The sequence below is a fragment of the Lutzomyia longipalpis genome, chromosome 4 (genome assembly GCF_024334085.1).
Source record: "Lutzomyia longipalpis isolate SR_M1_2022 chromosome 4, ASM2433408v1".
In the NCBI taxonomy this organism is placed as follows: Eukaryota; Metazoa; Arthropoda; class Insecta; order Diptera; family Psychodidae; genus Lutzomyia; species Lutzomyia longipalpis.
In genome coordinates this window covers 37,296-50,391 of record NC_074710.1, presented here as the reverse complement: position 1 = coordinate 50,391, position 13,096 = coordinate 37,296, and the positions used below count along the sequence as shown (strand labels likewise).

The 13,096-nt window shown below is 31.4% G+C and overlaps 2 protein-coding genes across 2 annotated transcripts in view; both read left to right on the top strand.

Moving 5' to 3' along the window:
- Window positions 1-3,161, top strand: part of LOC129794603 (whirlin) — a 37,674-nt gene extending 34,513 nt beyond the window's left edge. The window contains exons 15-16 of the mRNA XM_055835393.1: window positions 1,805-2,176; window positions 2,671-3,161. Coding sequence (XP_055691368.1) covers window positions 1,805-2,176; window positions 2,671-2,799 — 501 coding nt within the window. The 3' untranslated portion in view covers window positions 2,800-3,161. The remainder of the gene's footprint in view (window positions 1-1,804; window positions 2,177-2,670) is intronic.
- A 4,506-nt stretch (window positions 3,162-7,667) lies between these two features.
- LOC129794597 (tetratricopeptide repeat protein 36 homolog) lies at window positions 7,668-9,036 on the top strand. Its single transcript, XM_055835388.1, has 3 exons — window positions 7,668-8,310; window positions 8,408-8,504; window positions 8,695-9,036. Exons 1-3 carry the CDS (start codon window positions 8,074-8,076, stop codon window positions 8,937-8,939), a joined length of 579 nt encoding a protein of 192 aa, XP_055691363.1. The 5' UTR covers window positions 7,668-8,073; the 3' UTR covers window positions 8,940-9,036.
- Window positions 9,037-13,096: the final 4,060 nt, after the last annotated feature.

The window sequence follows — 13,096 nt, the reverse complement described above, 5'->3', positions numbered from 1 at the left end:
ACAAATGGACACTTTTGATAATTTTTTTTGTCACATTCTTTAAAATTTTCAAAACTTCCTCTACCCATTTCTATTCTCTTAGGCCTAAAACATCAGCCTATTTCTTATAGTGCTAAAAACAAATATATTATAAAAGAAAAGTTGAATAATTAAAAATAATAACTACAGAAATAAAATATAAATAATTTTTTTTTTCAATATAATTGCACTTAACGCATGAGGCACCCACCATCTTTCAAAAAAAAATTTAACTTACTATTACATAACATTCCAATTAGTAAAATATAAAGTAAATTCTTGCCTATTTCCATCATTTGTAGCGAATGTCACAAAATCACTAAAATAATTTATTGGTATAGATAATGTGATCAAGAACATCTTTTTTTTAAAACATTTTTTAGCAATATTTCTCTTAGAGAATTATTTGTATATATATTAGTTAGTCTATCACCGTTTTTTGGAGTTTTTTCTTTCTTTTTTAATTTATTGCATTGTCTTTTAAATATTTAGATGTGTTAGTAGTGGAAAAAAAAATAAGTTGATGTCTTCAATATTTATTCTGCCTCTTAGTTTAGAGAGTTTAAAGACAACACTGAGCTGAAGATAAAATAAAAAGAAATACTGTGACGACAATTTAGCACCTTTAATCATCTTATAGAAATTCCCCAATTAGTTTCCTCTTTGTTTCTTTTTTTTGTTTAGTCAAAGAGGTGATAATTTTATTGCAAAAAAATCGTTTGTTGCTTCTGAAATTATTTTTATTGATTACGTTTAGTTAGAGTCAATATGTACATTGCTTGGCAAAAGTGTGTGGCAATTAATTATTTCGCTAATTTTTTCTAAGGCATATGGTAATTCATATTGCTAAAAATATACATCTTCTACAAAGAAAAATTATTTTCTTTATCTCTTTGTGAGAGATGTTGAAGAAAAAGTGTCACAAGTCGATTATTCAACAGCGCAACCACACACTTTTGCTGAAGCGAATTAAAAACTTTACTTTCACTGTAACTCTGGGAGTTGTTTTAATAAATGACATGAAGACGGTTAACGTGTGTGTACGTACACATATGTATGTACATACATATATTGTAAGAAAATTGTCCAATAATGACTCCCCGTGTTGTGATTGATGATTACAAAGAAATTACAATCTTCAAAATGGACTTTTGTTGAAATAAGAAGGTACACTATTTTGTTAATTGAGATTTGCACAAGATGATCATGAATTTCTCCAATTTTTTTTCTTCTTTTTCTTCTCCTAATCAACACACTAACAATCCGCACTCTCTTTGCAATCTTCTATCGGTTATCGCACGACTTTTGCATCCAAAAAGAGATTTATTTTTCATTTTCTTCTTGGAAAAAATTTATTTCTTTAAAAAAAAATGCAACATCACGTGGTGAAGAAATTAAGAGCATCTTCCACTCTCTAGTGTAGAAATTTGTCTTTATGCCAAGCACGAGAGCTCTTGTTGCTTTCTGTAAGCAAAATATACATTAAAATTCACACAAATTGTGTTATAAAACTATCTTTGAATGAGCTCCGGCGCAATGAGACGCCCCTCTTGTTTTTTTTTAGCTGTGATTCTTTCTTCAAAGAAGCACATTTCCTTAGCTGTGAGATCTTGTATAGCGAGTGACTTTTGCGCAGCAAGCACACGATGAAAGTAACCATATATTTCTTTGATAAATTTATTATAAATATTTTTCTAGATTAATAACATTGCAAAAATGAAAATGGTGCCAGAGCAATGGCATAAAATGCAAAATTACCGTATTCGCCTCTTTGGTGTGCTTTCAGGAGTTGGCCACAAAGTTATCGCGGAGCTTCGACATGAAGGAGGACAGTGGTGGTTTGATGGGTGACAAAGGTGTTAGGCGGCATCAGTCTATGCAGCGACTGTCACTTGAGCAAAATGGTTCAGGGGATCCACAAAATCCGGATCACTGTGCCAGCGTTGTACCTGATCAGCGAGGCAACTTGCACATCACAGTGAAGAAGTCCAAGCCAATTCTGGGTATTGCAATTGAAGGTGGTGCCAATACGAAACACCCACTGCCGCGAATTATCAACATACACGAACACGGAGCGGCCTATGAGGCAGGTGGTCTCGAGGTAGGTCAACTCATACTGGAAGTGGATGGACATAAAGTCGAAGGAATGCACCATCAGGTATGTGTTTTTTTTTAACTCTTTTCCTAAAATGTATCAAAATATGGTTCATTTTATAATCTTCGGGGTGTCGATTTGTGTATTTAATTAACTCTAATTCAAATTACCAGAGAGTCTCTATTTACATAATTTCACTGACCAAAAAAATTCCCAAAAATCTGAGCTTTAAGTCCATATAAACATTGAAAGCTTCAGAAGTACTAGGTAACATAATTCAAACTAATTAATATATAAACTCATTAAATTACAATGAAAACTATGCAAATTTGCTTGAAAATGTTTAAAATATGCAAAATGTAGTCCAATTAATTGATTTACATTGGGGGCAGAAGGGAAGGTTACAAAATGTTCTTCATTATTAGATCAGGGTCAATTGTCATGCAATTTGAACCCAAAATGAAGTGAAAGTGAATTTAAGTTGATAGAATTTTGTAATGTAAGTAGGTACCTAATAATATGAACCATGATGTATGTACATTAAATGTTTTTTGCAGGAAGTTGCTCGCCTGATTGCTGAATGTTTTGCAAGTAGAGAGAAGCCTGACATAACTTTCCTCGTGGTGGAGGCCAAAAAGTCCAATATGGAACCCAAACCTACGGCACTGATATTCCTGGAGGCCTAACATTTGCTTGCCCTGCCGGCTAGCGATCCTCGGAATCCTGACCCACCGCAGGAGGGGATCGATCTTACCGTGTACCAGACCGCCAAATAAATCTTAAGACCAAAATCCTCTATTTTTTTTTGTTACCTCTCCTCTCCTCTTCCTTTCTCTTAAACTCTTTTTTTCCTTTTTACAAATTACCTATCTTAAAATATTTCTTCTTCTTCACAAAAAAGTTAAGAATGAAACATTGCAGTCGAAGGACGTGGGATCTTAGACCCACATAGTAAAAGTTACTAAAGAAAAGAAAAACAACAACATTCAAAGTGTTGATGAATGTGATGCTAAAAGAGTTTGTAAAATGTATGTATATGTAATGTAAACTATCTTTCAATTTATTACAAGTTGACCAGAAATGATGGCTTCGTAAATGGGTGTGTGTGCATGTGAAATAATTTCTTTAATGAATTTTCACACCAAAAGAAAACACATCAGCCTAAAAAAAAAGCAAAAAAAAATACAATTTATGCGTAATATTGTAAATAGTGTTGAACTTTGAGCTTTTCCGTGTGATTTAAAAAAATTTACATGAGTAAGATTTCTAAATGCTTGGTTTACAATCAACAGATAATACCGCATTTTCTCAAATAAGGTTGAGTTCTTTAAAATTCCAAGTCTTCTGCCATAAAGTTTCAAAGTAAAAAAAAATCTCTAACATTACTTTCTCAATAATGATAACACAATGTGAAGGCCCTTAATAAAAAAAAATTGAAATTCAAATATATCCTTTTTAAGCCTTAATGAGAACTACTTGTTGATTGTAAACTTGGCAAATAACTCAGTTGCGAGCTTTCAATGTATTTATAGGAGCTTTTCCTCTAATCCTTGTTCTATTTCTTTTCAATTCTATCCTGTCTCTTTGTAAAATTTCCCCCCAGTATTTCGTTCACTTTCTCTTACTGTAACGCGGTAAATTGTTCTATGAATGAATGAAAAAAAAATCCTAAAGAAAAAGAAAAGAACAAAACCACTTTTGAGACATTCTAGCCGACAGGGTTAAAAGAATAAAAGAAATATAACAAAATGTATAGGTTATGAATTAATTATGGACACACACAAAAAAATCACATGCAATGGCCAAAAAGAAATTTCAATCAATTTGGACGTGTAAATCACATTCACAAAATTCTTATTCTCATAACTCTTCCACACATTACATTGACATTGGGATCGTATTGTGCGACCAAGAAATCTTTGAAATTTAAAGAATTTGTTGTGAAATTTTAACAGTTTCAAAGATTTCATGACCATAGAATACGACTCTTTAATTGACATTTTTAATTAAAGAAAATTTTCAAGCTCTGGTACCTTTTTTTCAAACGTTATTTAAGGTATTTGTAGAGCAAAGTTATGATTTTTAAGACACTGAGAATTAAAGAAAAAAAAGCTAAGAAAAATATTATTTCCTGACAAAAGCAGAAACTTTCGTTAATTTAATGTATATATACAAATAAAAGGCATAAATGAGGGTTTGCTAAATCGAATTAAATAACATCATTTTCATTAACATTTAATCACACACATTTTTATCACGTAAAGAAAGAAAAAAGAAACATATTGAAATTTAAATTATATTCAGAGATAAAAGAAAAGAAGTGAAGATGATTATGAAAGTATTAAAATGCCTCACGTAATTCACAAACTCAATTCTTATATAAAAAAAAAGAAACAAATTAAAAAAAAAAAGCAAAAGTTTTATGTGCGATGCTCTACCCCCCTCCAACCCCCCAAAAAAAAAAGTCTTTCAATCAACGCGCCCGAAAACTATGAACTAAACTAATGTAAGTTTAGGCGCCGCGCTATGTAATTCGACGTCATTTGGTATGAATTTTTATCACTTTTATCGATGATCTTATATTGTGTTCAAAAATTTTAAGATTATAAAGATCATCGAATGAAGCCATGACACATATGTACGTACATGCTTTATGTATAATAGGGGATATTGCGTGAACAATGCATTTTCTCTTACCTTCTTATTTGATTGAAAAAAAAATGGAAATCTGGCTTTTCTAGCAAACTTGCTAAAAGCTTAAAATGACTAAACTCCTTTTTTATCTTGAAATATTTTTTTTTATTTCAATTAAAATAAAATTTTCCTTATGGGGTAGAGGATAAAATCAACAAAGAAATCCAACATGACTAATTTTATTAAATAGCATTAATCTTCAGCTCATTGTATACTAAAAAAAAAGAAAGCATTATTCGAAGATGAGAAAAAAAAAAGGTGAGAACACTAGAGTCTTACTAGATGTATTAAGCTATAAAAAAAAGAAAACCAAATTGATACTGAAAACAAACAAAAAAAAACAATTTATTATAAATGTGAAAAATGCCTTTTAAAAAAAGCTCGTTTTAATTGAAAATTTAATGAGAAATGTATATTTGAACAAAACTATGAATACCTAGTTAATTGAATAAATAAATAAAAAAAAACAATTGGATAAAAAATATTAAATGATGCAAACTGCATTTAAACATAACTTTCAATAATTTGAAGCATTTACATGCAAATTCTTTTTTGCTTTAGTCCGCTAATGTGTATAAAAAAAAAGATTTGAAAAAAAGCAGAAAAAAGACACAAAATAGTTAAAAAAAAAAAAATAAATAAATAAAATTGAAAACTTATTTTATGTACCATGTAATTGTCGATATAAAAAAAAACAAGAATATTGAGAAAAATAAGAATGTAAAACGCTGTAATTAAGTAGATTTTTTTATAATAAATTATATAGTGAAAAAGTATAAACAAAATGAAAGAAGCTAAAAGAAAAAGTAAAAAAAAAAATGATAAAAAAATGTTTATGGAATTTTGTTTATTCTTTGCTTCAAAATGCTTCTCAAAAATGTCATTAAAAGCAATTGTTAAAAAAAAAAATATTTCCCTTATCTCACATTATTTATTAATTTTTCTTTTGTAAAAATCAAGCTTCTAAAGAATTCATCTTTTACAAATCTCAAATAAGGTCTTTGTAAAACAAATCAAAAGTATTTAATTATTCTAAAACAACATGTATAATACATCTTACACCACCGAACTTTCATTTCTATTTAGAACTGTGAAGGGGATGGGAAGAATATCATATTTTCTTCAACAAAAAAATAGACGAATATTAAAAAAAAAATTCATAATTTTTATCCCTTAGAAAAGAGTTTTGGAAATAAAAAAAAATGGAATTCATAAATTATTTTATAAAATAATGGTTAAATGATTTATTATAACAAATATTTAGATATTCTTTCCATCCGCTTTAGTTTTCTTTTTATGGACAAAAACAATGTATAGAGAAAATTCTTCTAATAGATTTCACATTAAAATTAAAAATTTAATAAATAAAAGATCCATAAAAAAATATCATAGAAGTATTGCTTAAATGAATTTTAACTGATGAAAGGAAAAAAACAATGAGGGAATAATAATAGACTTTTCTAATTTATTTTTTATAAAGATATATTTTTAAGGGATCTGCCCCCATTCCTTTTTTGCTAAAAAGGATCCAATGGGGGGTACAGTAAAAATGGTATATAGTTTAGAGTGGGGTATATCTCAAAAACAAAAAAAAATATATTAAAAAAAAAATCTTATGTAAAGTTGATGAACAAAACGTAAAAAAAAATAGAAGAAAAAATCAATCAGCAACAGGAGATTTTTATCCGAAGTTTTTTGTTTTAAAGACTAGCCATTAACCCAAAAAAAAAAAAAGAAAAATTCCATTAACTAAGCATTAACAGTAAGCATTGACTAATTGAACTTATTATTAAAGCAATTTTTGTATATATACATACATATATTGTGATTAGGTGAATTATATTTAATTAACATACCTCTAAAAGGAAAATTAAGAAAAGAAAGCAAAAATTTAAAACTCAATGAATTGAGAAGGTAAAGGATTTTATTTCTTTTTTATTTAAAGAAAAAAAAAAGAAATATTTTAAAAAGCAAAATTATTCTCCATCGAAATCTCTCTTTCTAAATAATTTAAAAAAAAATGAAAGGACAAACAACAAAAAATGTGAATAATCCCAAACACCAAGAAGATTATAATAGAAAAAAAATCGTGGTAAGAAATCATGTTAAGTTTCATCTTCAACTTAAATTAAATTAAATAACTTTGAAGAAAAATGATGAAATTAAAAAAAAAACTTGTTTATCAGTGATGCAAATTCACAGGATTATTATTATTATATATAGAACATGAAACTGTTTATAAAAATACAAATTTAAAAAAAAAATCCGAAGTTTTGCAACTTTGAAGCGCAAAAAACTTCCACCTCACCTTCAGTGACATCACAAAACGTTTGACGAGCCTCTAAATCAGGTTGTACACAATGTGTTAGAACTCATTTAGGAAGCAAAATTAATTGTTTAAAAAATTAACACAACGTAACACACCCTGGAGCATCTTGAATATGCATGAGTCAAAAAATAAGTGAGCAACATTGACTAGTTTGCAAAATTTCTCATTATTTTCGCCTTAATTTTGGCGCTAAGTTATTGATTTTTTTTAATAGAAAATTCCACCGAACTTTTGTATAGCCCATGAGCTTTGGTTTGTTCTTTGGACAGAGTTTTTCCATTTAAAAAGTTGCTGAAACGTTTTCTTTTAAACGTGTTTCCGTTTTAAAATTATTCTTTAATTTTATTTGTTACATTCAAATTAAAGGTAGTCCTATTAAGTCCTTTATTACAAGTTTCTTGAGATGAAATTTTCAATTCATGAAGAATTGTGCAGAATGGACCATTTCTCGAGATAAATATTTTTTACCCGACCTCATAAATTTCTTTGCTCTCTCTCTCGGTCTACAATGTGACCATGGAGGAGCGAAGATGACACCAAGGAAGCCAATTTTGATTACATCTGTTAGTGGAGTCATTTATTAAATGGTACATGTCCAGCAGTGCGACGAAAGTCAAAAAAAATTGAGTGTTGCTTCCGCAATTCTTGCTGCAAATTTCTTCCCATTGAATCTCATCCAAAAAATATATTTCTTTCTCAACTCACGATGCTCTCTCGTGCAAATCAAGTTCCACTTGTTGTTGTTTATCTCTCTTCCAAAAACACGAAGACTTCTCTTTAATAAAACTAATAAAAAAAAATGTTCTTGACAACAAACAGGTGTCCAGTATTTAAATGAGGCTTCTAACTGCGGATTCACTTTCAGTATCACGCGCACTCCCGTCGACGTTGAACGCAAAAGAGAAAAATTTCCGCATTTATTTGTACAAAAAAAAAGATGCCACAGCTTCTCAGTGAATTACTCAGTGATCGTGATAAGGCGGTACTTGATAGTATTTTTAATCCCTTCCAAATTGGCGGTGGTGCTGAGGAGGGTGTTAATTGGAATTTTGACGAGGGATTACCGGAAGAAATTCAGGATCCCTACGAGGAGCCAACGTCTGCAGTTAAGGAGTCCATTCAGAGGGAAGTTGATGCCATAAAGGCAGCAGAATTGGGGGATCTCACAAAGGCCGTAAGACATTTTTTTTTTGTATAAAATAAAATTAAAATTAAATTTTTCATTTGAACCTAATTGGAAGTATATACGCAATTTTTTTTTTTCATTGTAGGTGGAACTTTTTACTAGTGCCATCGAGATGGCGCCAAAACGACCAGCGCCTTGGAATAATCGTGCACAAGCTTATCGACTTCTTGGCAATGATGAAGGTATATGTGGTAAACATCTGTGTGGAATTTCATTGTGGTGGATAGTTCACAATAACCTGGCAGAGCTTTTATAGTTGTGGCGGTACACGTAACAATCTCTTGCATATTGTAATAGAATTATTACAATTAGGGGAGACTTCTAACTTTAAAATTGAAATTTCTATTTAAATAAATGAATTATTTTTTTCAGCCGCCCTTTCTGATCTCGAAGAAGCCCTCAAATTATCCGGTGGCACAGGCCGTACAGGGTGCCGTGCCCTATGTCAGCGTGGTCTACTGAGGCGCAAGAATGGTGATGATGATGGTGCTCGGAGTGACTTTAAAAGCGCCACAAATCTCGGTAGCAAATTTGCTCATGGTCAATTAATCGAGATGAATCCATATGCAGCACTATGCAATCAAATGCTTCGGGATGCCTTCCAGAAGCTCTCGTAACATAGAAGAAGATGATGAGAAAAAAAAGAAGAGAAGAAGCACGGAAAAGAAGGGTATGGAGGAAGGATAAAAGAATAAATCTCACTTAATCACGTTTTATGTTTGTTTCTCTACATTTTCGCAATCCCAAAATTTCATCTCTCTTACCACCGCACGCGTCTATCGCGCTTATTATGTACGATGGCAGTTAATTAACGATCATTTATTTGCACTGGGTGCTGGCTGAGTGAGGAATTCATCGGTGACCGTCGTCTGCAAGATCCCAATAAAATCACCTGTTGGCTGATAAATGTGTGCGCACTCATATGAAAAGGTGGGAAAAGCGCGTGTCCATCTTCGGGATTCCGGACCGTTCATCACAACTCTTAAACCCTTATATATGTATGTATATAAGTGAGTATATAAGTGAGTATAGCCCAAAAGACATAATAATCGCTTTCAATTTATTAATTCACGTGAATTATTCGCAGTTGCTCGTTGAGGTCAAGCACAATATTATATATTAATGTATGTGATACAATCTTCAGGTGGCGATAAATTTAGCGATGTCCTTCACTGTTAACGACTGTCTTCAACGCAACTTCTTCTCTTCATTTTTTTTGCACCCCACGTGCTCACAATCATCCCATATCTTCCACACATTTACAGGTATGCAGTTTCGCATGAAATTACTCAATTTTCCAATGCTGATTTCTCCACGCATATATGTACATATATTAATAATATTAACGCGGATCCGTAACCATTAAAACAAAGACAATAATGTAAGTTAAATTTCTACGCGTTGTACATGTTGGTGTCGCACCACAGCTTGTGTGGCTTCTATAATGGATTGTAAATGGATTATGGATGCCAGCAAAAAGGGGTGGATAAACTCATGTTGTATGTTTCAATACAAAGTTCACATGTAGTGAGACAAACAAATTGGATTTGAAAAGCTTCAATCCACTGATTTATTTATTTATTCTTTTATTTTTTGCTTTTCTTTTTCCTCAGTTTAACAAGATTTTTCAAATTAAATTCTTATTCTTCTATTTTCTTCACTTAAAAAAATATAGCATGCAAGTCTTTTTGAAAACTCTGCAATGTATGATAGTTTTAATTTTGTTTGTAAATTACAAAAGGACGCCGTATCCGCCATTTTTTATTTTCTTTTAGAACACATATTTTAAAATTAATTACTATGCGATTTTTTTCAGCACGCCCTAAATTCCCAATTAACATGGAATTAACTTAACATTGATACGATGACATCTTATATTGTTAACCTTTCCAATCCATAAATTTAGTAACATCATATAAACAAAGCCGTACTGCTTAATAAGCTTTGAAAAGTTCCCAACAACGGCAAGGAAAGTGTCGATGGGCAATTAATAAGCAGTATATGTAGTATAAAGGAAAAAAAAGTTCAAATTAATTCTTATCACATCTGTCAGTTTTTGCTCCATATTGACACGTGTACCTCAATATATGTGTATACTCTGCAATTCGGAGAGTCAAGTAATTAAACTTGAATTGGCACACGAGTACTTTTGACAATGAACTTCTTTCACCGGTCATATAACTTTAAGGAAACTGTCACTGCAAATACACCATCATTACATCTTTAATAATCTTTCATTAAGAAATTATCAAGCTGATGTTTACCTTATTGCACATTGAATGATTGTAGGGTACAAAAGGAACCGTTAAGTAAAAGCCCAAAATTATGATGACAATGTATTAATGTTGCAAAATCAATTAAAGAGTTTTTCTTTTTAATATAATTGAAAATGTCAAATTATCTTGAAAGAAAAACATTCATATATACAAGAATTATAACTAAATTCAATTTATCACTCAATTTTCTCGAATTTCTAATATTTTATGGATCTCATGATACAATTTAAATTAAACTTTGTGTGATCGATTGAAACTTCTCCTAATCTGCTCCTCCCAATAACTAAAGAATTTTAAATTTATGCTACATACCACCCATTTGCTAAGAAATGATATTAAAAAACCATCATCACTATGAACTTGTTTCACGACGCGCAACAACTAGGGCTAAAGAAAGATTTTTCTGCGCCATGTTTTATAATAATAAAATTTTGTGGGGAAACATTTGCATTGGAATTGCAATATGTTATGCAGAATATTGAGGCAAATTCATCATGATCAGAAGTTAAAATGTTTTTTTTTTCTTCGTAAACAGATTATTTATTAATACATGGACTGGGTGAGCGGTATAAAAATGCATTTTATATCCTTCCGACGACGCCATATGTCATCCACGATCTCATCCAAAGAATGAGGGAGTCCCGTCTCGAGGAAGCCGCATCTCGTATACCGTTGAGGATCACTGCAAATGAAGTCTGTGAGATGGAAAAAAAAAAGAAGTTGGAAGAAAATGTTGTATTTTATATCATGACTCCCTTCGTGGTGTGGAAACAATCGGGGTTGCTGGAACAAAGGAAGCAAGAGAGAGTCATGTGTTGGGCACTCCTGTCGTCTCCGGCACAAGGACGCGCGGGGCAATGGGGTAAGCCAAAAAAGTCAGAGACCTCTCGATCGCGTATTCACGATCAAGGGTGGATTCACTTGCGTCTTTTTCCTTTTTTCTCCCTTTCCATTTTTCTTATTAAATTCACCTCTATCCCACACTTTTTCCCAGACTGATCCCCTCATTTCATTTTCATCCGTCTGCCGCTTTTTGGATTTACCTTACCTACCTACTATTTTCACTAAATTTTAATTTAAACATATTTTTTTAAGTAATTTTCTTTTAAACATCTTTTAGTTATAAAATTTCTTAATATTGATTTTTTTTTGAATTAGAAAATTTTAATTCTTTTTTTAGACTTGTAACTTCTTTGGAACCATCATCGATCTGTCTGTTTTCATTAACTCATACTACGGAAGGATTCACAACATTTGGAAGTGAGTATACAAGAAAAAACTTTAAGATAAAAATGAATCAATTGGTGCAATTTATTCTCTTTCTCCTGGACCTTTGTTTGTTGTGTGAATATTTTCTGTTGTAATACGTGATACGATCTCGCTTGTGGCGCGCGCGCGCTTTTTCCTCTTACCTTCTCACTCTGTTACAAACACAAAACATCTATCTCTGTTCTCCTCCCCCTTATTTTTCTTACCAAGCTCTTTGCGCCGTAGCACGTGGCGGCTCACAAGTCCGCCATATGTGGCAAAGTGATTTTGGGTATAAAAATTAAAAATTTGATTGAGTTCTATGTGCGGTGATGCCTCTGCATGAGGGTGCAGATGATCAGCATTCGATGCATGCATATATGTATGTTATGTACATATATATTTGCATTTATAACCATGAGATAGTCTGGCTATTATGAGGTGTGGGAATGAAACTAACTTCGAGACATCCCAGCAAAAATTGAGGGAGGTGATTCACAAAATTGATCATTGGTCACCCTCTACAATATGTTGCAACTTACTACAAAATATGTATGTATGTATATGAAACCGATCATGATCAACTTTATACAGATGGCTAGATCATCGGCGGTGATACTCGTAGTTGATTTACCTGACTATCAATTTGGATGTTTTCACAAGGTTTAGTTTAAATGCATTAGTTGATATGTCTTCCTTTTTTTTTTTTAAATTAATTATTGTTGGCCAATTAAATTTCACTGTTTTCGCGGATTTCATTTCAAAAATTCTGCCGAATGTTTTTCAAGTCAGTTATACAGTTCAAGATAAAAAGACAATACTCAAGAGATCATGGGTAAGAAAAAAACGAACGGAACACAATGGGCCAGCATAAGTAAATGCAATTTGCCATCTGCAAACTGTAGTTGAGGGCATTACAATCAGTGATCGTCTGCTTGTGCGATCATTATTTATCTCTTTTTTTACTCTCTTTTTCACTTTGACACTTTCTACTTAACGTAGAAAAGAATCTTTTGTTTTTTATGAAAATTTTGTAGGTATACGTTAACAAAAAAAACCGAAAAAAGACCAAAAAGAATTTTCTTTTTTCAAAATTCTTTTGATTGTAGGATCACTTTTTCTTAAACTTTTTTTTTTAAGTAGAACAGGAAGTGAAATGTCTTTTTACTTTAAAATGGGTGAGATCTGTGTTGTTCGCTAATTATTCTTTTTCCATCTTTTCCATTTATGTAGAGTCACGATTGAGTGAA

Coding starts and splice junctions, on each gene's coding strand:
- LOC129794597 (XM_055835388.1), top strand. CDS start 8,074: ATGCCACAGCTTCTCAGTGAATTACTCAGTGATCGTGATAAGGCGGTA. Junction 8,311..8,407: donor TGGGGGATCTCACAAAGGCC/GTAAGACATTTT, acceptor TTTTCATTGTAG/GTGGAACTTTTTACTAGTGC. Junction 8,505..8,694: donor ACTTCTTGGCAATGATGAAG/GTATATGTGGTA, acceptor TATTTTTTTCAG/CCGCCCTTTCTGATCTCGAA.